Source organism: Podarcis liolepis, assembly GCF_965112155.1.
Source record: "Podarcis liolepis genome assembly, chromosome: 9".
Taxonomy (NCBI): domain Eukaryota; kingdom Metazoa; phylum Chordata; class Lepidosauria; order Squamata; family Lacertidae; genus Podarcis; species Podarcis liolepis.
The window spans coordinates 24,827,985-24,853,535 of record NC_139564.1 but is presented as its reverse complement, the minus strand read 5'-3'; the positions used below and the strand labels follow the sequence as shown (position 1 = coordinate 24,853,535).

The 25,551-nt window shown below is 38.5% G+C and overlaps 1 protein-coding gene across 2 annotated transcripts in view; it reads right to left on the bottom strand.

The window, feature by feature from the left end:
* Nucleotides 1-2,198: 2,198 nt before the first annotated feature.
* The window catches only part of SEC24B (SEC24 homolog B, COPII coat complex component), a 36,250-nt gene continuing 12,897 nt past the window's right edge, over nucleotides 2,199-25,551 (bottom strand). The window contains exons 4-24 of one of the 2 annotated variants that reach the window (XM_083459203.1): nucleotides 23,936-24,040; nucleotides 21,165-21,245; nucleotides 20,158-20,336; nucleotides 18,406-18,581; nucleotides 17,775-17,877; nucleotides 17,187-17,313; nucleotides 16,401-16,510; nucleotides 16,037-16,149; nucleotides 15,358-15,476; nucleotides 14,899-14,954; nucleotides 13,860-14,066; nucleotides 13,405-13,528; nucleotides 11,842-12,000; nucleotides 10,435-10,608; nucleotides 10,140-10,250; nucleotides 9,050-9,225; nucleotides 8,244-8,381; nucleotides 6,778-6,882; nucleotides 6,395-6,487; nucleotides 5,099-5,202; nucleotides 2,199-3,368 (exon numbers count right to left, since the gene is read on the bottom strand). In XM_083459203.1, coding sequence (XP_083315329.1) covers nucleotides 3,254-3,368; nucleotides 5,099-5,202; nucleotides 6,395-6,487; nucleotides 6,778-6,882; nucleotides 8,244-8,381; nucleotides 9,050-9,225; nucleotides 10,140-10,250; nucleotides 10,435-10,608; nucleotides 11,842-12,000; nucleotides 13,405-13,528; nucleotides 13,860-14,066; nucleotides 14,899-14,954; nucleotides 15,358-15,476; nucleotides 16,037-16,149; nucleotides 16,401-16,510; nucleotides 17,187-17,313; nucleotides 17,775-17,877; nucleotides 18,406-18,581; nucleotides 20,158-20,336; nucleotides 21,165-21,245; nucleotides 23,936-24,040 — 2,675 coding nt within the window. In that variant the 3' untranslated portion in view covers nucleotides 2,199-3,253. The remainder of the gene's footprint in view (nucleotides 3,369-5,098; nucleotides 5,203-6,394; nucleotides 6,488-6,777; nucleotides 6,883-8,243; nucleotides 8,382-9,049; nucleotides 9,226-10,139; nucleotides 10,251-10,434; nucleotides 10,609-11,841; nucleotides 12,001-13,404; nucleotides 13,529-13,859; nucleotides 14,067-14,898; nucleotides 14,955-15,357; nucleotides 15,477-16,036; nucleotides 16,150-16,400; nucleotides 16,511-17,186; nucleotides 17,314-17,774; nucleotides 17,878-18,405; nucleotides 18,582-20,157; nucleotides 20,337-21,164; nucleotides 21,246-23,935; nucleotides 24,041-25,551) is intronic. The other variant, XM_083459204.1, reaches the window with a different exon arrangement.

Genomic DNA, 25,551 nt, shown 5'->3' with positions numbered 1-25,551 from the left:
GCAACGTGACTTGCAGTAAAAATTTCCAATCTGACATTCCCAGCACTCCATGGCATAAAAGCATCAATTTGTGGGGGAATCCCTTGGAAAAAACCATGTTGTTGTGCCATGACGGTTCCGTAAAGTGCCGAGTTCCTGATATGTTGGTTCAGTCCATGTCATCTGTGTTTTGATGGTGGTTTGAGGAGGAACGCATGTAAAAGTAGCAGCAGCCCATAACGGTTTGCATGCACACACCTTCTGTCAACCTGCACCCCCATCTCTTACTGTTCTGCCCCTCTCTGGTTTCTCTATTCCTCTGATACCAATCTGAATCTCATTCAACCTCACTTTCTAAGATTAACTGCATAGAAAACCAGACTACAGCTTCATTTCATTGCAGAGTGTTTGCACTGCACTAAATCCATCGCCGAAATCGTATTGAGCCATTTAAAATATAGTTCTTGCCAGAGAAGCAATAACGCTTAAGGGTCCTGGCAGGAATTTCAACATTTACAAAATGCCTCCTGAGCTCGCTCATGCAGTATCTCACAGTTGCTCTTTGTACAGAGACAGTATTAGCAGGTAATAATACTCGCACAAGATTTAAGGATTACAAGAAGATTATGCACATGAAGTGCTCTGAACTCTCAAAAACCTTATGCAAATACAAAAGCATAAACCTGAGACACTTTCGTGTTTGCAAACATCAAGGATCAAGCAGGTAGAAGACTGATTAAAAAATAAACAGGGACACTGGTACTATATTTCAGAACAATCTGTCAGTTTCCCAACAATATGAAACAAACACTCAGTGTGTCCTTTTTAGCAGGGTCAGCTTGTAGTAGACGTCAATCACAGCTGGGCTCAGTCATCTAGAGTATAAAACTAGTTTTGAGATGTGATCAAGGCTGTTCTTTGAGAACTTTCCTGCAGCCTAACAAAAGTAATATTAGAACTGGTGACTGTGGCTAAAGAAGCATTGCATGAGGGGAAGTAAGGCAGCTATTTACTCCTAAAGAAGTCCCATTGAACTCACTTCTAGGTATACAAACCCAGCGTTGTGTTATAAAGGAACACAAAAGCAACCATGTTTATCTTTGGACACTTAATGGGTTTTTTTTAAATAGGAATTCTACTGATTTCTTCTAACAGTGTATGGCAAACTCCTATGTTCCCATCCTTCACCAATTTTCATCCTCTCTTCAGCCCCCTGAAAAGTTGCTCTGGCAGACTGGGGAGCTCGTTGAAGGTGATGTTAAGGCTGCAGAGGGAAGGGGGGAATTGGCAAAAATCATGTCCTAACTTCCTCCTGTGCAAATATCTGCTAGAATCCCATCTGTGAACAGAAAAAGCTCTTCCATTCATTGAACAACTCTGCATCTATTCCTAGATATTTCCCAAGCAACAGGCAACAGGAACCTTACTCAAAGCAAAAACATCTCCCAAAAAATTTCAGCATTTTTTATATACAAAATATAGAATAATAGAGCTTTAAGTAATGGTTTTACAGATCATTTACCATACATCATGGCTTTGGATGTTTTTGGCTTATCAGCACTAAGCTCCACAAGCAACATTTTATTTCAAATTAATTGTTTGTTAAGATCACACTAATACATCTGAAACATTTATGGCTCCATATGACATATATTACCAGCTGATTTCTTTACCAAAATAAATTTGACTCATTTTATTCCCCCCTCTCTCAGGTCAAGTATGGGAAACGCTAACTTTAAAATGTTAGGTGACGGCTTCTTGCTGCAATAAACATTCTTAGACTTAAATGTGCCATAAACAAAGTTGAACAAGCAGATGATTTTTCTTCTATGAAATCCTTTGGCATGCTTTTTCAATCTTAAGGAAAATGTAGCCACAAGTATTTATCCATAAAATAAAAAGGTGCAAAGGTAAAATAACAACACAACTTTTGTTGCATATACAAATTGTGCACAGATGAAAAGTATACTGGGACACAGGTATATATTAGCGAGTGCATTCGTGTATTTGTCATCTTTTAAAAAAAGAAATGCATTGCTTTGAAAAACTATAATGTCCCATTATTATTACATGAAAAATTAAAGAAAACCAAATTTGTGATGCAGCAGCCCAAACAGACATCTCTCTCCATATGTGCATAAGTGCTCAAGTAAAAAATACACCAAGATAAATGTGAGTCTGTACTTGGATTATGTGTTGAAGAAACTCCCAGCTTAAAGTGAAATATAAATTTTCTTTAATGTCTCATGGTGGCAAGAGAAAATAAAGGATCCAGGACCACAATTGTTGCAGAGTACATAAAGTAAACCAGTTAAAAGACACTATCAAATGCCAGGTAGTGTCACAAGCCAGCTATATCCTTTACACAATCCAAATTCAGCCATATTTCCACTTACCCTTTCCCCAGAATTCTATACAATAAAGTAGTAAACATTCTCTCTTTAATACAGCAAGCCAAATTCAATATTAGTGTCTAAAATTTAGTAATCATGTAGATATAAAAACACATGATCAAGCAAAATACTTTTAATTAGCTGATCATAAATAAATCCACATAAAAGAATTAAATGGATTACAAAGTTGCATTTTTTCTATGTGGATTCAGATTTAATATGCATTAGTCATCTTTATTCTTTAAAGGGTAGTGATTTGTCATCAAATCACAAACACTGCAGCACGCTAACCAATTCATAGTCTGTAGTTACATTTTTACAACTTCTTTACAAATGTTAATACTTCTGTACACTATATATATTTCATTTCTACAGTTCATGTATGCTGTATTGAAATTCTACAGTCTTCACAGAGAAAATGGTGAAGTCTTCAAATACGAATTTTCTCTCTTACAAATTCATATAAACAGCATGGAGCACTGCGCTTTGGCATCTCTGCTGGAGATAATCTGGCTACCATAGTAAATATGAGGGGGGGAAGCTCTCCAATTTTAGATTTCATTAAGAAATACTATTCCACATCGCTATGTAAGTTCACCAGCTTGAAACAGAAGCACCATATCGTTGCACTATTGAAAACGCATACAAACCAACTTAAAAACATAGTACTAAAACTGCATCATAGCCATCATTTTTATACTGAAGCAAAACCGTAAAATTCCTTTGGAAATGTGTACTCTGTCCTCTTAGCTGAAAAGCTTTAGATATGGATGCTGAAGAACCCATGTCTGTTTATCATTTCCAGTGTACTTCTTTCACAGCTGACATTTGTATAAGTCCAGAAATGGTTTTTTATTATTATTATTTCAGTTTCTTCCTTCTCACTTACAAATTTGTTGTTGAATGTGAAGCAAAAATTCATAGTAAGAGAATGCTGCCTCGGTTTTGTCTTCAACTAAATGTTGAAGAAAATCTGCCTTTGCAGGGCTTTCATCTCTGAAACAGAAAAAACAACAACCCACCTTGTATTTGTTTCTTCCAACATTTGTACATGACTTACGGCCCTTTAATTCACAATTCTAAGTGCTCACGAGGAGCACAGGGAACCAACAATAGCAACTGGTGCAAAGCTGAATTCCTGGAAGGAATCAGCACAGCGAATACAATATTCCAAGTGCCATTCGGTCAGCTCTCAGTAGTAGAAGTCAGAAGAGCCAATTCTTTCAGTACAGTCATACCTCGGGTTACAGACGCTTCAGGCTGCGCGTTTTTGGGTTGTGAACCTGGAAGTACTGGAACGGGTTACTTCCGGGTTTTGGCGCATGCGCAGAAGCACCAAATCGTGCTTTGCGCATGTGCAGAAGCACCGAATTGCAACCTGCGCATGCACAGATGCAGTGCTGCAGGTTGCGAACGTGCCTCCCGCATGGATCACATTCGCAACCCAAGCGTCCACTGTATTAGATTATGAGTCAGTAATATTGTAGTTACCTGCCAATCTGGCACTTAATACCAGCCAAATACAGGAGGGACAGCTGGCCAGTCATTCTATATGCCCTATATTAGGGATGAGGCCAGACAAGGACAAGAGCACAAAGATGTCTCAACCCCCATTTCCATAAACAAAATTCCCTACACCTAACACTGCACCTCATGTTTCTTTCTGTAGCTATTGAAATTGCAAAACTATCATCACCTCTATTTTTTGCTAAACACATGCTGTTCTTGTTAACTCTGAGAAACATGTTTAAATAGGTACCAAGTGTCAAGCCCAAATAAAAAGGCAACCTTACCCACTCCACTCTCATCAGATGATTTTAGGCCAGGAATGAGGAACCTGTGGCCCTCCAGATTTTGTTGAACTACAACTCTGGAGTAGAGTCCCTAAGGCTGTTGGATGGCACCTTGTATGCCTCCTTCTGGCTACTCCTGCTGCCAAGCTGGTGCTAAACGTATTGCTCTGCCTTTCCTTGGGCCACATCAGCGAGGCTGAGAGGGTGTGTGTCTTGTCATCTGGGCAGATCAGGACCTCCATACATACAGCCCTGGCTTGTGCCCCAGAGAGGTTACTTTGGTGCTGCTAAGGCAGCAAAAACAATGCGGGAAGCAGCACTTACAAGTTACTGGTCTGTGTAGCTATATAGGAGGCACTGTGATTCTCCAGCATTTTGACTTCACCCCCAGAAGCGCACTCCAATCTCTCTCAAGACAGATGGATGTCAACAACTCCAACCATCCCTGGCTCTTGGCCATATGGGCTGGGACAGATGGCCCAGCCAAGGAGTTGGAATCCAACAACTTCTGGAGGGTTGCAGGTTCCCTGTCCCTGTTTCACGACCTCTTTCTAGAAAAACCTCTTGATTTCCCACCTCCTGGCCCCAGCTGACACCAAGTATCAGTTCTCCATCCTTCTCTAAATCAAAATTATGACATTATCATGCACTGATTAGTATCTGTGAGCACTTGGCAAGATTCATGTTTTTCTCCAATCAATAGAATATTAGATTGCTATGTGCATTTAAGCACACACACACACACTGGATCAATAGAATCCAGTGGAGATAGATATTATTTTATAACAAGATATAATTAGCACAATATGTCTATTAAGAAGAAACAAAGAGCTGTTGTGTATTAAAATATTATTGCAGTCAAAGATCAATCTGCTAATAAAGTAAGTGAATACTTACTTTATTACTTACTAAAGTAAGTAAGTGGATACTTACTTTATTACTTGAAGCACTGGGCTTAGAGATTTACTTTCCTTAAGCCAGAATATGAAGGACCTGGTTCGCTCTGAAGAAAGCGTATCTAATTCTGGAAGCTGTGTCTAGAAGAATTCAAATATTATTTATTATCTTTAATTCAATAGCATGATTATGTGAAAGTTCAATTAAACACCAATGATGTGTTGCATAATTCAGAAATTCAAATAACATAATAACAACTGAATTCTTTATTTATTCCATTATCTATTTTTATTCTGTATATTTATTTATATCCTGCCTCTCTCAAGGCAGACTAAAATGCTAATAATACAAAATGAAACTAGAGAACTGTTTTGTGAGGAGGACTGGGAGTGGGGAATAAAGTGTATTGCTTATATCTCATGTTTATAAATACTGAATTTGTATAAGTAGATACGTACAAGCCACTTTAAGGAACAACGGAAATGTTTAAATGGCTTTCCTTCAAGCAAGATATGCTTCAGAATAATCTGTTGCTACAAAAAGCTCCTTAAACCAAAAAAAGTGTTACGGCATGATCCACTGCTTATTGTGTAGGACAAAGTTACATAGGTATGCTCTGAACTGGGGAGTCCCCCAAAGAACAGAGGAGGAAGAAGAAGAAGAAGAAGAAGAAGAAGAAGAAGAAGAAGAAGAAGAAGAAGGAGGAGGAGTTTGGATTTGATATCCCGCCTTTCACTCCCTTTAAGGAGTCTCAAAGCGGCTAACATTCTCCTTTCCCTTCCTCCCCCACAACAAACACCCTGTGAGGTGAGTGGGGCTGAGAGACTTCAGAGAAGTGTGACTGGCCCAAGGTCACCCAGCAGCTGCATGTGGAGGAGCGGAGACGCGAACCCGGTTCCCCAGATTACGAGACTACCGCTCTTAACCACTACACCACACTGCCTGTGGACTGGGATACCCTGACCACCCCATATCAAACCACAACAAGACTCATGCCTTGAATCAGGGCTGGCCCAAGACATTATGGTGCCTGAGGCAAGCCAGAAAATGATGCCCCCTGGGAATCCAGCTTAAGTTTATCAATTCCAAAACAAGAATATAGGGGCAGAAGCGAAACATTTCTATGCCCCACAGCTGGTCTATCACAAGAAAGGGGTGCTCAACACCTAGTGGATCACATGACCAGACTGCATTGCGGAAAAGGAAATCTAATCTCGATTTCAACATTAACATAAGAATGTGTAGCTCCTTTCAGGTATTATTATTTTCATGTAAACATTACAAATAAAACTATTTATAAATAAATATTTATTTTTTTTAATTAACCCTCACCAGTTTCTGAGGAACAGCTGCATAATTAGGGCATCCGAGGACATCTTTTATGAAGTTATTAGCACAATTTCTTCCAATCCAAAGGTACAATATCTAAAGGTACAATGTTATTAAAGTAAACACATCTGGTTAATGTAACCAAGATTCTCTCAAGAATGAAATTGCTTTTTAAAAATATGCAAACTGCGACAATTTACATAATGAGGATGTGCTTGCAGATAAACATGGCAGTTTCCTTATTAGAAACTAAGTTTATAGCCCCTTTAAAAAATGATAATGCAACATTTTATAAAACCATCTAAAATTACTGTGCAATGAAGGGTGGGATACAAATTAAGTATGATAGTGACTAAATCGTATGTTGCCCCATCTGTGCAACTTACTGAGCCACAGTCCATAAGGAAAGCGCCTTCCCTTGTCAACTTCTCTGCAGACAGCCGCTGAAGAGGTGGCTGGGGTACAACTCTATCGTTGACATGTATAGAACCCTACAAGGAGGTGAAAATTAAGTCTACATGAAAATGGATATACAATTCAGTAGCACTGCAGCAATAATTCAACAGTTAGGAGCTGGGCACATGCACTCACAACATAAATCACAATGCAACACAATAAATGAGGAAACTGAAGTTGAAGTTTTAGTTCATGTAAAGGAACATCAGAGTTGTCGCTAAGTCCAAACAGCAAAGAAGGGTTTAGTAAATTCCAGTCTGTGAACAAGCCTAAGAAAGTATGATGTCCGGGATAGAATACCAAAACTCTGGGAAAAATTGTAAATGGCCTCCATTTGTTCTGCTAATTGTGAGGAGGCTCTTAACAGAATTCAGATGTTAGTGCAGCATCACCTTGAAAGACCCTGGAACTCCCTGCCTATTGATAGCAGGCAGGTACCTTCACTGTATTCCTTTTGGCGCTTGCTGAATACATTTTAAAAAAATATTTTTATTGATTTTCTTTTCTCATAGCAATTATTCAATATCATCATTTAACATCCATTTTCTACTTTCCCTGTTGACTTCCCCCAACTTCCATTTCTGGTTTGTTACATAAAATGTTACATTCTGTTGTTTATATTGCTGAATATATTCTTATTTAGACAAACCTGCACAGATGTTTAGAAAGTCTGTAGGAGTTTTAACTGTTTTAGCCCATTTTGCTGCGATTCTAACCTTTTGTATAGTTTTAAATTACAGCTGTAAATTTTTTAGTGATAATTTTACTGTTTTATATATATTTTTTGTAAACTGCTTTGAAGATCTTCTCTAAAGAGTTTGAAGCTCTTCTCTACAATCAATGTAGAGTTTATTAAATAATTAAATAATGATGCCTGCACTGTTAAATAATTTGTCATGTACTTTAAAGCATATACATCCAGAAAATTTAATACATAGAATACCGAAATATTTTAACTCCTAACATTTACACTATATTAAAGACCACAAAAAGTATTCCTTCTACTCTCCCAATGTACTGAAGCCTAAAAGCTGACAGATTCAGTGCTAGGGAAAACCTCTTGGGAAAGAGCATTCACTACCTACCTAATTTCTAATGACAGAGCCATGGATGATGTGTTACAATTAGGCAAGTTTAACTGGCAGAAACTGATCCTTCAGGCACCTGGGTCCCAAACCATGAAGGGCTTTAAAGCTAGAATCCAGCATTTAAACTGAGTTGGAAAATGGATCGGGAAAATGGTGCAGCTCTCCAGCAAGATGTTTATATGAATAGCCCCAATAAGAAAACTAACTGCTATTCTGTGAATCAAATTTTCCTAGTTATTTTTAATAGAGGTGTCTAATCAGAACATTCCCAGAACCTTTGTCCAGAAGCAATAAAAATGGTAACATACCTCATCAGTAAGCTTGTCTATCCTATATAGATTCGGATAGATCATCTTCATCAAGCCAACCAGAGGCTGACTTTTTATTTGGCACATAGCATATACACGATCATCCAAGCGTGTACTTGTACCAGTTCTAAATGCTTTCTATAAAACAAAACAAAAAACAAAAAAACAAAGTTATCATTTAACAAAATACTATTTCATTTATCAGATGAATATTGTAGCTAAATTGGGGGGGGCAGGTCTGGGGAGTGGCTAGTAGTGGCTACTTTTTGATTCCACCACTCCTTGAATGGCAGCTACCACCTCAATCATACCAAAAATATGAAAGGACCCTAAGTTTCAAAAGAGGTCGCTCTGGGGCATGGCGCCTTCTGTTTTAGAAACACACAGCCAGCTTTCCTCTGGGGGTATGGAACTAGTTGTGCAGTGACTAGGTAACTAGATTTTAAAGAAATCAAACAAAACTAGAGCTAAGAGCAACCTTTCAAAAATAGTTAATTCCATCCTTTTCTTACAAATGCCTCTTATGACAAAACAAGTGTTACAGACTATCTATAAGTACTCAGCTTTAAAAACAGACATATGTGCAACTCTCTCAATAGTTACATCTTTGCAAGTTCTTTTAAGCAACCTGGCATCTAGGCTCTTTACACTATACAGTGCCCCCCACAAATTTAAGCTGCACATTAAAAAGAAAAAGGTAGGCTTTTAAACTATGCATTTTCATGTAATTCACCAATGTTTCTGTAACTAAATCAAAGTTTCAAAATTGCCCGACGTCAATAACAATTGCTATTCATATGAAGTACCTGCTTGAAGAGAGCCAAAACATACAGAGGAAACAGCCTGAGGGAATTTGGAGCAATTAAAGCAGATTGCTGGAGATTTGATGCAGTTGACATATATGCAGACAGTGAATCTACCACTGCATTCACTAAGGCATCTCTTGCATCTGACAGACTTGAAGAAACTGATCGATCAACAGCTATGGAAGCGAAGCAGCAGTAAATAATTATGAAAGGAACCGTATTAAAAAAGGGAAACAAACAGCATACCACTCCAGACATTAATACTGGCCAGTACATTCTCATTTCTCTAAACAACCTTGAAAGTACTAAACATCCCAGCAAATCAAGAGTACTACTTTGACAAAACCTTCCGTTTGCACAAAATTTTACAAGACAGGATAAAAAGGGCCCTAGTTTCTGTTACCTGTGTGGATAATGAACTTTGAATTGGGAAACGAGAGTCGGCTAAAAAACACACCTGATACTTCTGATGTTTCCCATCCGATAACTTAGTTTTAGATTTATTGGTTTGTATAAATCATTTCATAAAATAACACTTTAGCAACTTCTGCTCTCAGTGCTACACAGAAGAAGGCATTCTTTTTCATCTTAAGGGCTGCATTCTTTCATGGACATTTCAGGGGTTGTGTGTCAGTGGAGTCAGACCCACATATACACTCTGACCGCACAAATCCATCACTTTACTCCCCATTGCATTAACATGCTTTTTGGGAGGAAGGAGAAGTATCATAGCATGGGGAAATGAAAGTTAATCCTTCGCTCTCCATGTATCAAGTCCCCAAACCATCCCTGTACTGTTTAGGAGTTTTTTTGGGGGGAGGGAGGCATTGGGAATCACAGAGCAAAGGGTTAATCCCCAAGTGCCACATGAGAGGAGAGATCTGAAGGAAGGTGAACTGCAGGCCAGATCTAAAGATCTAGCAGCCTGCCGGTTCCCCACACCTACCTTGCAAGCATCCACACTGCATTTCTATCTTTCCACAAGTACTAAACACACACAATTTTTTGCTTTCTTCTAATTACAGGTGATAGAGGGACAAAATGACTTTGGGAGAATGGAGAACCCTCTGAATGCTAATTCTCAACTCACCCATATTAGCTAAGAGGCATATAACTGCTTGTACATCTGCTCCAGCATAAACATCTGCCAGTGAAGTCACCACAGGCAAACAAAGCGTATGCACTCTGATTCTCCGTTCACCTGCATTAGAATAAACAGAACAGAACAATACTTAAGCTTTTTATCCAAAGCTATTGCTAAAACCACTTTCACATGTCCGCCCCCGCCCCCCTTTTGGCTAAAACCTCCGGTCATCTGATTTTGTTCTTTGTGGGTGGTTGTTTCTTAAATTTATGTTGAGAAGAGACATCATAAGTGAAGTTACCTTTGCTGGAAGTATACAAAAGTGCTGTCTGAAAACAAACTAAAGATGTGTCTGACAGGCTTTCCTCAATGGACATCTGTACCGCAAATCCAGCATCAGGATTGACATTGGCAAGTGACAGCAAATCAGTAGATCGCACAAAGAAGTTACCATGGAAGGTGTGAATTGAAAGACCTAAAAATTGGTAATGTTTAAGTTAAAATGGCAAGGTTTTGTTTTTTAAAAAAAGCATAGTTAACAGTTCAACCCTAAGCATAATTAATCAGAAGTCCTGTCAAGTTCAATGGAGCTTATTCCCTAAGTGTGCATGTTTAGGATTGCAGCCCAAGTTTTTAAAAAATTAGACCTATGGCTATTCGTACACTAGTGACAGGAAACCCCAAGTCTAGCACCCTGAGCAAGGCCTCCTTTGGGCCTCCAAATCCCTCCCTGCTGGATCTTCCCAAATCAATTTTGCCAGAGGAAAGGGCAGGAACAAGCCTCTAGATACCTAATGCCACCTCAGTCAAGAACTGGGGGGGGGGGGGAGGCTGAGAGAGGTGGCCACTGCAGCAACCACTGCCACCTTTGTTTCCTCAGAATCCCTCTGGGACCTAACGTAGTATATACTGGGGGCAAGGGCCTAGGCTAGAGTAAAATTTATATGCTAGAACAGGGTTGGAAACCTCAGGCCCAGGGGCAAAATGCAGCCCCCCCCCCCCCCGGTTTCTCTACCTTCGTATACTCTACACTTCGTAGACCACGCTCCCTCTCCAAACTAGACCCATTGAAGGCTCTCTGCACTCTCAACACATTCCTGAACTGTCACCATGCCTCTTGCTTTCCTAGAAGAAGACGTGTGTGCATGTGTAGAAGCCTCTTACTTTTGCATGGTTGGAATGTAGGCAACTATGCCAACATAGGAGTCAGATATGTTGCTCTGCACACTTTTTATCTGGCCTAGTCAACACCAACATGGAGACATGTGGGGACAACACTCTCTTGTCCCCACAAGAAAATGCAGCCCTTGTGCAGGACCTCTCCCCCATTAGATACTTATATTCTATTTCCTGTAATTTTGGAGTGGAGAAATTTCATTCATGGATTCATGAAGAGCACACAGTCCTCAAAGTACAGAGAACATTTCTCCTTTTTGTTTTCTACGTTGTTGCTACTACAGTGCTAGAATCACCCTCCCAAAAAGGACTCCTCTGATGAAATGCCCTGCATCATTTTCTACAAGTGTGTGTACCATTTTTGCCCCAGCCACACTTTTTGAATGACATACATTCATGTTTGGTTGGAGTTGCTGAAAGAGGGACGATAGAACCTTTGGTAGAAGGGAAGGAGAAACCACTGTCTCAAACAAATCCTACCATTTTCACCAATATTGGGTGCATTTAATAATAAACCAGAACCACACCATACCTTTCGTACATCTTATTCTCATGACTGCTTCAAATCCAATTTTCCGTGTAAGATACCTTTTAAGGTCTTTTTGCAATTTATCTGCTTGCATAGGGTTGTGGGTATGATGGAAAGATGGGTAATAATAGATGCATCCAGCAGAATATTTGGACATGCAAGCTTTCGGCAAGGATGAAAAAAAGAGATAGTTATTATTCATTCACTAAAACAGTTGCAATGCAGAGAACAGACCCTGAGCCGATGAAGCTGTTTAAACAATGGCAAGATAAGCATCTAGTGTTTCACTCAGCAATCTTGCAGTTGTATTCTGAAATAACGGTAGTTTCCTGACAGTCTTCAAAGGCATACTTCAAAGTGATTTATACCAGTCTAGTCTAGAAATTACCAAAGGGTAACTTCTATCACACCCAATATATATGAGAGTTTTAAAAAAAATCTAATTTGAATTTATAGAGCTTCTGGAAAGCCAGTAAAAACAGACAATGAAGGAAATCAGTGTATCTTCTTAGAAGATCGCCAGGCCAGCCAAATAATATATAAAAAGAATGGCACTTGCCAGCTTAGGTGGCAGATGAGCCTCTTAATCTTAGGGCTGTGGGTTCAAGCCCCATGCTGGGAGAAAGATTCCTGCATTGCAGGGGGTTGGACTAGATGACCCTCGTGGTCCCTTGAACTCTATGATTATATGTTTCATGATTCTAAGCTTTTCAGAAATTGCCTTCACCTTCAAGCAATTTTCCATTTTTAAAGGCAAGTTACATATGTTACAGTGTCTCTTCAGAAGCAAAGCCAGGTTACAGTTGTATAGTGCCCTAAATTTAGACTAAGGCAGAGATCCTAAAAATGCTTATTTTGGACTGAATTATAGAAGTGTCACTGAAATAAATAATTTACTACTGCAGCATGGAATATCAAGGAAGCAACAAGACAAGTGGGGCAAGAAAGAACAAGTGAGCAGAGCTCTTTCCTAAGGAGTCAGTATGTTTGCTAAATACATGTTTTAAAAAACAAGTCAACCCCGCACTGGTTCACATTGCCGCTTGTTCCCATACAATCACTCCAGAAGTATGCAGGGCCACTAACAGCCTCAGAGCCTCCCAGTGTTTGCACAGTAGTAGAGTTGCATTAATCAGCGCAGCTGGGGTACGGGTGTATGTTGTGCATGCAGCCCATGCAATCTGCATGACTGCAGTGGCCCTGCTACCATTTTCTGCACATTTTCTGAAGAATGATATCAGCTCCCATATAGGGGCATCAACTGGTACAACCTTTACACAAGGCTGACAGGATATGAGCTCTCATGAAATAGAGTGTCATGAACCAACCAACAAGAGTACATAATTTCATGATGGAAATATCTCCATTTTACAGTTCAGTCAGTCAGTTAGTACTTTGACATATTCCGAAGTGTGGGTGAAATATTAAAAACAATTAAAAATTTGCATCTAAGCAAATAGTATTTTTGAGCTTTAGAATTTTCCTTGGCAATTTTAACTGAACATAAAAACTGTTCTCTCAACACATGCTAATTATGAAGTAGCTCTGCAAGTTAAAAGCTCTTACCAAGAGAAGCCAAATCAGAATATTGTGAGCTTAAAAGGAACAAATCCACAGCTGTTTGCTGTCCTGAACAATCCAGTGCCAACTTTTTATAAAAATCTGTTGCTGGACCAAGATGCTGAACAACCTAGGATACAAAGAAAAAAATAAGGTTGGGAGTGCAACACAAACAAGTACAATTTTTTTTAAAAAAAATGCAAATAAAATTCAGACTGCTTGTAATAGGTAACATTTGGAAGGCCACAGATTGCCCAGCCAACATGGTCAAGTACCTGTTGCCCAAGCTATACCAATGCAAATCAGATACGCTTATTTTTATAACCCATTCTGTAATCCAAAGATTTTCAGGGTGGCACACAACATGAAAATACAACATTATAAAAACAATTCCCCTCCCCCAAAAAACCAGCCACCACAGAAGCTTGTTAGATCCAAAATCACTACAGAGTCCAAAGTACCTTTGCATTTGATCTTTGATTGGGATCTTCCCTGGACTGCAAACGTCCTGTGCCCAATGATGGTAACTGTGTCTGAAACACCGATATGCGCCCGCCCGTTGGAGACATCAATTTAAAGGCAGCTTGAAGGGCTGGGCCTAATGCACTGTGCGTTTCTCTTGTGTTAGTGAACATATTTGGTAGTGCATTTAGCAAGTCTTTAATTAGCTGTAAAATAATTGTTAAAGTGTTAGAAGGAAATATTTTGCATTTTTTTTCTCGGAGTGGCATGAATGCTGAAGTCCCACCACTAGCCAGTGAAAAATCTTATTTGGCCACCTCTCTATGGATTCCGGGATTCCCAGCAGGCATTATGTGCATACTCTGAAGCTTAGAGATCTTTGAAATATTAAGTTGTGTATAAATTCATTTCAATAAATCTTTGAAACCACTGGGATCAAACACTTGATCGTTCTAAAAATGAAAGGCACGATTCTCAGGAAGCTGAAATGATTCTATGCCCAGAGTCACATTCTTTCACGTAACTGGAGCCTATAAACATTACCCTTTAATCTAAAACCTCCTTGGTATCATGGACATAAAGGCTATTCAGTTCTTCCCCATTGGCTGTCCTCTTTCCCTACTGTCCACATAGTAGTCATGTGTCTCGCCTTCGAAAAGGGCTGCCACTATTCAATTTTCACTGGTCATCACCAGTTTCCATCTCAGTCTGACATATCTAGATTGCTTTCCTCTCAGGCAATGTTTGTCCTACGTGGAACCTTGATTTTAAAGTCCAGCTCCAAGGACAGCAGAGGCCTTGGCTTGTCTGCTCAGCCTTCTTTTGTTCTTCTGAATCACAATGTGTCATAGGAGGCAAAGCAAAAGCAGAAGAAGAAATTCTAAGCTGGGAGCAGGACTGGAAGTGCTGTAGGCCTGCTGTGATTTAAGAATTAGATTTAAGATCCCCGTTCTAAAGCAGTTTAATCAAGGACAGAGAAATCAGAAAGAATTATCTTCACTTTTAAGATTTAATTCTTCTGTGAATTATCCACCTTACCTCCTTACTTTCATGCAGATTAACCAGTAAGCTATCAGGTGTTGGCAGGAAAATATCTATGAAGAAAACATATATTGGTATTATAGTTTTATGTTATGTACTTAAAAGGATACACCATAGCTAGGGTGCAAAGAGCTGCAGCAATATAAGTTAAAAGCACTTCTGTACATGCACAAGGACTTCGCCAATCTTCCTTTCTAGCTGCACCTCTTTATGTTGTTACTAATGGTCCCTGACAGTGTGTCAAATACACAACGACATGCCCTCATTTTATCTTGCAGGAATGAATTCTAGGCAGATATTATTCTATTATACTTAACATAGCACTATTATATTTCCTTTTCCACATCACTATTTTTAATTTTTTGTTACTTTCAATAAAATGTCTGTTAAATATGGTCTCCTCTCCTTGAATCACTCTATCTCACACTCATTTTCTCAGACAATTAGCCCTCTTACCGTCAATTTCTGACACAATTAGCATCTGAGGCTGTGATAATCCTTCTTGCAAATTGTAGAACTGAACAGTGCTGTCAAACGTTATGAAGCCTATTCTTGTTCTTGAATCTCCAGGCAACCTTAAGATTAAAAAGAAAAATGACCCTGATGCATTGGTTTAGCACAGGTATCTCTTGCTGTGCCTTTAACTTGTTCTAATGTTAGGAAAAAAATTATTCAAGAGACAGTCTTCAATGCTTGAAGACAACATATGCCCCAAATACAGCCTAGTGCAGCTCTGTATTTAACCCACAGGGGTTAGCAACAGCTTTCTAAAATATGAATTGTTTATTATTGCAATGAATAAGGGGGGGAGAGAGATGACTGGATAGATGACGTTCATGCTCCCATGGTTTGGCTCTGCTTAATCATGGGACTATTACACAACAAGATAAGAGCAGCCTGACGGATCAGGCCAATGGCTCAACTAGTCCAGCATCCTGTTTTCACATTGGCCAGACAGACGCCTGTGAGAAACCAGCAAGCAGGATTCAAGCACCAGAACACACACACCCCTCCTGTGGTTTATGAAGCACTGTAGTCATGTAATCAAAGCAGGACCACATTGACAATTATTTTAATGGCTGCTGTATCCAGACCATGAATACACACAACAACAAAAAAACAAGAAGGTTCTTACTTGTCTAGGTTTTCAAGCAGAGACTGACACACAATTGACAAGTATCCAGCTTCTACTGCATTGTGGGATACATCCAACACAAACAAATACACTGCAGGCTGAGGAGGACGAAGCTGTAAATTAAAATTAAAGTTTAGACTTTAAACTTACTGACAAAATCCTTTACATTCTATTTGTAATCATGAATGGTTTTGATCTCACATGTTCCTATGAGCCCCACTTTTTACACCTGCATAGACTCTTTGAAAAGAAGATAAGGGGCTGAACTGAAAACAGCAGAAGTGAATTCTCAATTCAAAAGCCTCCATTCCCAAAGTTTTACGACTATTTATTTTAACCAATATTTTGTTCCAGATATACTTACCATGTAGTCTGAGGAAGCAATGAATTCCACTGTAGAGTTTTGGACTTCTGGCCGTTTGTGCGGCTCTCCATAGGACCGTGTCACAGGATTATACATAAATTCTTCAGGAACTAAATGATTATAAAATAAATATATTACCCACTGTTGAGTGCAAAAATACTAAACTTGGTAACACCATTCAAATAATAATAATAATTATTTATTTATATCCCGTCCATCTGGCTGGGCTTCCCCGGTCACTCTGGGCGGCTTTTAACAAAATATTAAAATACAGTAATGCATCAAACATTAAAAGCTTCCCTAAACAAACATTAAAAGCTTCCCTAAACAAACATTAAAAGCTTCCCTAAACCCTAGGGCAGCAGGCCCCACGTGCCAAGGAACAATAGGGATATTCCATACCACTTGCCAGTCTGCAAAGGGAAAATGTCCATCTGCAGGCATAGTCTGAACCCAGGCCCACACCACCAAATGAAGAACATTAAAGGGTCTTGTTGTCAGTACCCATCAGCTGACTGGCACTCACAGAAAGATAATCTGAAGTCATGGTCAGACATAACAATGATGTCAGGTTATTGACAGGTGGCCCACAAGGGTTGGTTGAGATAAGGATTCAGCCCATCATCTGAAAAAAAAATATCCTACGGCTGCCCTAAGGGGACTGTGTCACCCTATGTTTTGAGAGCTGCTTGCCATGCAAGGGCCAGGGGTGGTTCGCTTTCACAAAGGAAGTGCTGTAGATCATCATTCATTCCTTTAGACAGTGGCATTGTTATTAATATTCACCATCATTAACTCTGTAGCACAGGTTACATTTCCATCTCCTTTGGTCAATAAAAGAAACAAAAGGGTTGATGTATGTTCTGCATGATCTACATCTCACAATGGTGTTCGATGTTATCACAGGCAATTGCTGAGGAATAAAGAACATTGTAAAATGTCAATTTGAAAAAAAACTTTGAAGTATTTCATAATATTTTTCACCCCTAAACAACAAATTCAGGTTTTCTATGCATTTTTCAAAAATTACTACTGGAAAAATATATTCAATTTTTATTTTTTTTTCATAATTAAAATTAAGCCTAGAAGAATTCCATTATTAATGATCAGGGTATAAAGGCTACAATTAAACTCACTTAGCGTTGCTTAAATTTGTGCCAATTGCATATAAGTAAATTTAGTTAAAAGTGGTGTATTTGTAAAACAGTAATTATCTATTGTAAATATTCTCTCTCGATTCCAGTGTTGCGTTTGGGTTTCAAGACAACTGATTCACAATTATTTACTGCAACCACAACTTTAAAATATGAAAGATGTTTTTAATTTATTCAAGTTTGGCTAAATAAAAATTATGGGAATAAAAAGTCATTTTACCGTCAGATCTCTGAAGGGATGTAGAAGCAATCCCAAAGGAAGTTTTGCTTTGTTTAGCAAAGCCTGAGTTTGTGGAATATTTGTCAAAGTGCATCGAAATGAGCTAAAAGTGAAATCGCAAATGTTAGTTTCAAAGATTATGACTCATTTGTGCTATCAAAGAGGCCCATATTCACCAAAAGTCACCACCCACATCCCTACACGAAAGTATCCAGGTAGTAAAAGCAAAATTCAAAGCTTGATGACACATAGATTCACTGATATGGGGCAAGCAGTGCAACAAGCCACACCCTTGCCAAAAGAAACACTTGTATAAACTCAGCGTGAAAAGTTCTTGAGCCAATCATAACTTTCCATCATTTGTAATAGCTGCAATGAATGGAACCATTTGTGTCAACATATTTGCATCTGGGAAGAGTACAATAGAAGCAGACTTCATTTGCTAAAACTTTCCAACATTTCATAGAGAGGCAAAATGTGAGCATTACAAGGCAAGGCCTGAAATGTATGTTTGCCAAACCTAAAACATAACAATCAAATCAGGATACCAGTTCTTGACTCACACAGAGATACGGATAAAAAAAGAATATAAGTCTAGAAGCTTGCTTAAGATTAGAAACTTTATACATACTCGGGGCTACAATTCAGTTTCTTCAGCTCAGAGTTCAAATTAGGCACAGGAGCTGGAATTGGACCAACAGGCAGAATATTTCTATCTTGAGTAACGTTGACCGGTCGCAAGCTCTCTGGTTGCTGAATACCTAGTCCTCCAAGACTAGCTGACAGTTGATTCATTGTAGGGTATTGCTGAAAAATAACATTTTAAAAAAGCATTTATTTTATAGCATTAGCTGCTTGAACAGTATCTGCCTAATTTTCCCCACCCTGCAATACCTAGTAAGCAAATTCAACTATTTACAAGGTTCTGTACTACACTAAGTTCTATCCTATATTCCATAAGCTGAATTCCATAAGCTGTTCCTGTCTCCATTTCGCCTCCCAAATTCATATCTGCAATGCATCTGACCCAGGCATATGAGGTTCTTGATAGATTCTCTTAACAGGAACATTCACTTCTACCCCTTCTGTGGGGTGATCTATGGATCATTGTTGCTTTTTAAAAACATCAATCTACTAGCACAAGTGGTCTGGGACCATCTTGGGCAGATCACCAGCCTTTTCCATTACAATATAATTTGTGACTTAAAATCAAGGATGGGAAACCTGTGGCCTTCCAGATGCTGTGCGACACCACCTCCCATCAACATGGGTTCTCTCATCCGTTCCTTAGACATAAAGAACATTCAAGATAGCATGGAGTACCAAGCGACATGTTTACAGGGATATTTTGGAGTATTTTAAGAAGCGCCCCCCCCCGCCCTATTTTTGTCTTCCCACAATAGCCCTCAGGCCATATTGCCAGTCATTCTGGGTGTATCCCTGACCCTTTTTAGGGAGCTGTGGGGAAGAGGGAGCAGGAAAGCTACAGTGAGTGAGCAGATTTCCACTAGCTCTTTCACAGCTCCATCATACAAATATAGAACAGTTGATTCTTCTACTTATTATTAATCAATGTACATGAACTTGAATGTATTTATTCGTATTACTTTACTGGAAGTGTATAATCTTCATATATAGCTGTCTGAAAGTCACATGCTTTGAGAAAATCACTGTATCATTAAAAACACAAACAGCTATCAATATTAACCATTTATTGTCAACCAAGTGCATATGGTCTTCTCATTTTCTAATCAGATAAGATGTGCAAATTATCAGTCATGGCAAAGGTGTATTTATTATGCAAAGAAGGGGAACAAAACAACCTTTGCCCCATAACTTTGCAATTTTCACCGGTCATGGCTGCAATCCAACTTCCATGAAGTGCCACATTTGTTTTCAATAGGATTTGCCACTTCCACTACAAGAATAGCAATTAAACTCACTAATCATCCTCCTTGACTGAATATATTAGATCTTTCCTACAAGTCACATTCATGTCTGTGGAGAACAGCAAGGTTGGTCTCTGCTGTATGAGAAGGTGGAAAATGTGGACTGAAGAAGCAGCTAGTATTTTATCATCTTGGTAGGCCTGGGACAACTGGTTTCTCAACTGTATTTCATAGCGCCACCTTAAGTCTATGTGTAAGTACTGTATTGATGTAACCTGTGGACACAGTTTTGAATTCCCTACCGAGAGGTGAATCAAAACAACAGACAAACGCAAATGTATTTACTCTGGCGACCTGTTTAATTGAAGTACAATTTTTTTAAAATAAAATAAAAAAATTACAATTCCAACCTTGATTCATGGGTAACTATGCTCCCTCATTCAGTTAATCTGTCACTATGACATCAAATATAGAGTTTGTGAGTATTTTCTAACCTGTGGATACTGAGGAAATCCAGAATTATATCCAGAGTTACTGGAAGGTGGAAGTGGTGGTGTCACATTCTGATAGCCAGGCTGGAGAGCTGGGTACCCATAGCCAAATGGTTTAGAAGTTTTAGATGTCTGTGGAACTGAGGGAACAGGAGCTGGACTACTTGTTGTAGAACGTGCCTCTAAACAGAAAAGCAATGCTTTAATACAGTATTTATTCCTTTAAAAAGCAAGCATCAAAATGCAAACTGTTGCTTATGAGAGTATTATGTGCCTGTAGTATAGTGAGTGTTTTAATTAACAAAGCAGGAAAGTGAACTTCAGTTAAATATCCTGTTGTAAATTATTATTTAACACACAACAATAAAGTAACTAGTAACACAACTACTGTCATTTGAGTAAATAAAAGCCCATGCTTAATTTGTATTGATTTCTAACTATTAAACAAATATCAAATAATTCTTAAGCAGGGTAGTAATAAAAATTTAATTGCAAATAAAATGAAGTAATTATATCTACTTTGTTACATATTTAACCTTCTGAATGCAGTTGTCCAATAAACTTTATGCATTCGACTGCAACCAGAATTAAATAGTTAATTCATCAGAAGCTGAAATATGTGAAATAAAACCCCATGTTATATAGGGAAATGTCAAAGGTGTATTTTTTAAAGAATACTTTACTTGGAACTACTTATTTTCAATCCTGCAATCCTATCCACATATATGGGAATAAATCCCACTAAAATCAGATGGCTTTACCTCTAATGAAGCATATTCAAGATTTACTACACGTTAAGGAACTTCTTATCAGTTTGAATTCATATGCAACTTGAAAAGCAGAAGTGAGTCAGTCACTTGAACAATACACTGTGCTGTATTTGAATCTCTACTCTGAGCAAATAATGTATAGAAGCTGTTCTACAGATGCTCCTGAACCTTGCATTTGTATATGTGTGTGTATATAAATATAAATAAAATAAACATCAAACAAACAAAACCATGATTCACCTGGATAGCCACCTCCTTCAAGACTATCATAATTGTTGAGAACAGGAGATGCGCTGCTCGTAGTGGAAGAGCTGTCAATAGCTAGAAGAGAAAAACACACACATATTCATTAAACTGGCATTAAATCTGCACATTGAGAAATGTTTATCAATGCCAGGTAAGAAGCTGTAAAGAACCCTTAGGAACTTAGTATTTAGTGGTAATTTCATATGCTTATCAAACATAGGATTTCAGTCTTAATCTTTGTTAATAGCAGTTGCCAAACTGAACTAAAAATGCAATGGGGGGGGGGGGGAGTTAAAAAGGACAAACTCCAATAACCTTAGAAGCTTTTGGTGATTATAGTTCATTTTACATATCCTGACTTCCCATTGCTGGACTTTGGAAGCAATTCTACTTCAAAGTTAAAGCATTTGCAAGCATAAACAAAAGTCTGGAGGCACTGTAAGAGTCTAGGCAGAAGGAAAAGAAATGCTCTCAGCACTTAATGGAAGCCCCTTGAATTTATTTGATATTCTGCTTCTGCATATTTTATGTTACCTTATAAATTGCTTTGAGACTTTTTTTGTAAAAACCAACGAATAAATTTAATAATCAATAAATGAGAAGGAAGATAATGTTGATGATGATGCTGGGGTCCCTGCTTACTGCAAATTCTCTTGCTTCTTGACTCCATCTGAACAGTCTACTTCAGGAGCACACATTTGTGGGGTACAACTGCTAAATACACTCACACAAGGATCCCATTTTAACCAGTAAGATATATACCAAGGAGAACAGCTAAGTTAAAGTCTGTTAAACACACACACTGGAGCCAAAGATTCCATTTCTATTTGGATCCAGTACTGTACCTTTATGGCATGCTGAAAAACTAACACCTAAGAAAGTATAGAGAAAAAAGCACTTTGTGAACGGTGGTGCCGAAAGGCCATGAAATGCCTGCTGTAATGTTTGGAATTTTCCTACGCAGAATTTGAACTTTGCATATTAATGTCCAAGACTGTACCTCTTGCATTGCATGACCCTTTTGCCATTTGCTTCTGAAGTTTGACATAAATAAAATGTACAACATTGGAAAACTTAAAAACAAGCAGCTCAATATGTTTTAATCGTACAGATGCCAATGTTAAACTTCTTATTTAGTTTTCTCAAAGCCATGAATTGCTTGAGTATCCCCTAATTTGCTATGTTCAGGAGACTGAATGCCTCCAGAAAAGCCCTGAAATACAGTAATTAGCTTTAAGCTTTTAATCTGCTTTAAATGGATTGTACAGAGATGGATCAACTGTAGAAGCAAAGTGATGAGACTACTTTTTCATCCAGAAAAACCTTCAAGCCACATTAAGATGCAGAACTGAGAACTCTACATTATAGTGACGCCATATACAGTAAGCCCGCAACTTACACACATTTAACTCATGCACATTCAGCTTTATACACTTGGCAAATATATATCAATAAATTAAAAGGGGGTGGGGTTCTGGGAAAAACAACTTTTGGCAATCCTGCCTGCCACTGAACCCAATGTGTTTTGACTATATGTGATTGTGGCGTTAGGCGAGATCCCTGGAACATAACCCCTGTGTAAGTTGTGGGTTTACTGTATAACAATAAAATAGAGACTGGACAATGACAGGAAGTACATTTTTTTGCTATACTGAAATGAGGAATGTATTTGTGTGGATTAATACAGGAGAAATACCATTTGAAAAATGCATGTTCAGCATCAGCAACAAAGAAAAGTTCCCAAACCACCAACAAATTATTGAAGGCATATCCGTTCATGTTTTCAATATTTCCATGCACCACATGCAGCATACTGTACACATGTAGCTTGAAAACACTACTTCCCAGATTTTAAAAGAAATCAATTTCTTTTTCATTTATTAATTTGTGGTACTTTAAAAAAAATGTAGACTTTGAAACAACATGTTTATTACTGAAATTACTGTCAATATAACTACCAGCTATTTCAATAGTATGCATGCCATGTTCATATCTAAACCTTATTTTTTAAACAAGTTTCTATATACCACAATATAACTTTGATAAGTTTGAAGTTTAATAACCTTTTTGGTTTCAAGCATCTCCAGGTCCTTTTTTTTTTAAACGGAATTAACCAAAACTTATTAAATCTGAAAAAAAATTCTGCACTACATATTCACTGCAACAGGAAGAGAGCCAAACAAAATATTTTGGCAAATATGTTACCATATAGGAGGTATGTTAAGTAAATGTTTGCTTGCACAAGAGGACAAACAACAACCGGCCTCAAGAAGTATTTCTGTGTTCTGTCTTTTGGTTATTTGTAACTTTCTCACACATGAAGAATGACAAAATACTGTAGTTTTTTAACAATAAAGGGGGTAGTTTTATGTTTATAGTAGGACAAATATCATTGGACAATCTGGACAAAGTATGTCATACATGTCCACACCTGCAATTTTAAATAACACACTTTTATTTATGAGTGTCCAATTACTCTTTAATGAGTGGTATTCAATTAAGCTTTACTCAGAGCAGACCCATTGAAATTAGTTAATATAACCAATTTAGGTTAATTAATTCCAATAGATCTACTCTGAGTAAATCTTAATTGCATACCACCCTATATTATTAGCTACTAAATGCAATGCATTTTGCCTTCAATTATTTAGACTGTTTAAGAATCAGGAGACTTAGTGTTATGTACTTTTGTTCAGGGAATGGAATAAATGTTATCAAAATTGGGTATGAAAGTGAGAAATACTGGTGCAAAGCTTAAAGCAGACCTGCTTCCTCATCCTCCTCCTCCTCTTCCTCATCATCTGAACTTGATGACAAGGGAGTTGCTGGAGAGCTAGCTTGATTATTAACATATCCACCATACTGCATGCCTGTGAAGTGGAAAGCACAAATACAAGAATCAGACACACAGAAAAGGTGAGAAACTGAAAGCACAAATCAGAGCATTAAGTGACAGCAAAACCAGGCATTACTAAAGACACCCAAACATGAAAAGTGAGTTACCCAATCCATACCAGGAAAGTTTTGTCTTTACAGAAAAACAGACACTTTTATTGCAGTAGTTTGGTTAATTATTAGCAGTAGACAAAGAAATTTAGTAGAATTAGAACACACAGTGTATCCTCCAGAGATAGTGGAACAGCTCTCTTAATTAAGTCAGAGAATTTTTTAAGTAGTTGAAGTAGTTTTGAGACCTGTTTTTTAAAAAGTTGGGTGGATTTCACATTTTGACACAGTGATATTAATTGCCCATTGAGGAAAAAACAGATTTCACCAGTTATCATTAACATATAGTGCTAATATCAATTTCAAAAGTGCTAATGCTTAATGAGTGTTTTTTTTCCTTAATCCACACAACTTACCGTATTTTTCGCTCTATAACACGCACCTGACCATAACACGCACATCGTTTTTAGAGGAGGAAAACAAGGGAAAAAATATTCTGAATGAAACAGTGGACGTATCATTTTTGTGATTCATGCTGTGGCCACAGACATGTGATCTGATGGTGAATTTGGGGTGACCCAATGCAAAAATCCTGAGAATCCCTGTGGATCCATGCTTTGTAACCACGTTTTTGCACCATTGCAGCCCCAGGCAACAGTGGGTGCGTGATTTTTTTGGGGGGGGACAGGCTGTAGCCATGGACATGCTGTGTGCTCTGATGGTGAATTTGGGGTGACCCAATGCAAAGATCCTGAGGATCCCTGTGGATCCATGCTTTGTAACCACGTTTTTGCACCATTGCAGCCCCAGGCAACAATGGGTCTGTGATTTTTTTTGGGGGGGGACAGGCTGTAGCCATGGACATGCTGTGTGCTCTGATGGTGAATTTGGGGTGACCCAATGCAAAGATCCTGAGGATCCATGTGGATCCATGCTTTGTAACCACATTTTAAGTGGGGAGGGAAGGAAAAACACAGAAGGCTAAGAATGCAGGAGAGGGCTATAACGTGAGGAAAGGAAGGCAAAAGTTTCCCCCCACCCACCCACACAAGCCAGCCACTGTTTAAGGATTTCATCCTTTTAAATGGAAGAAAGCATATTTGAATGCTGTGTGTCTCCAAAAACAAAAAGCAGGAAGTCAAATCAGAATTTTAAGCCGAACCTGTAATCTCTCTTCCCTTCACAAACATTCTTCCCTCCGGAGCAGGGACAGGAATTAGAGAGACGCTCTGCTCTCCTCTCTACTTGCCTGGAGGGGAGGGGCTTTCCCTGCTCTTTGTTCGGACGCTCTGCTCTCCTCTCTACTTGCCTGGAGGGGAGGGGCTTTCCCTGCTCTTTGTTCCGTTTGAGCAAACACAGCAACGAAACAGAGCAGGGTGGGCAGTAAGACCCTGAGGCAGAATGCAGGGAAGCTGCCACTTCCTCTCTTCAGGCT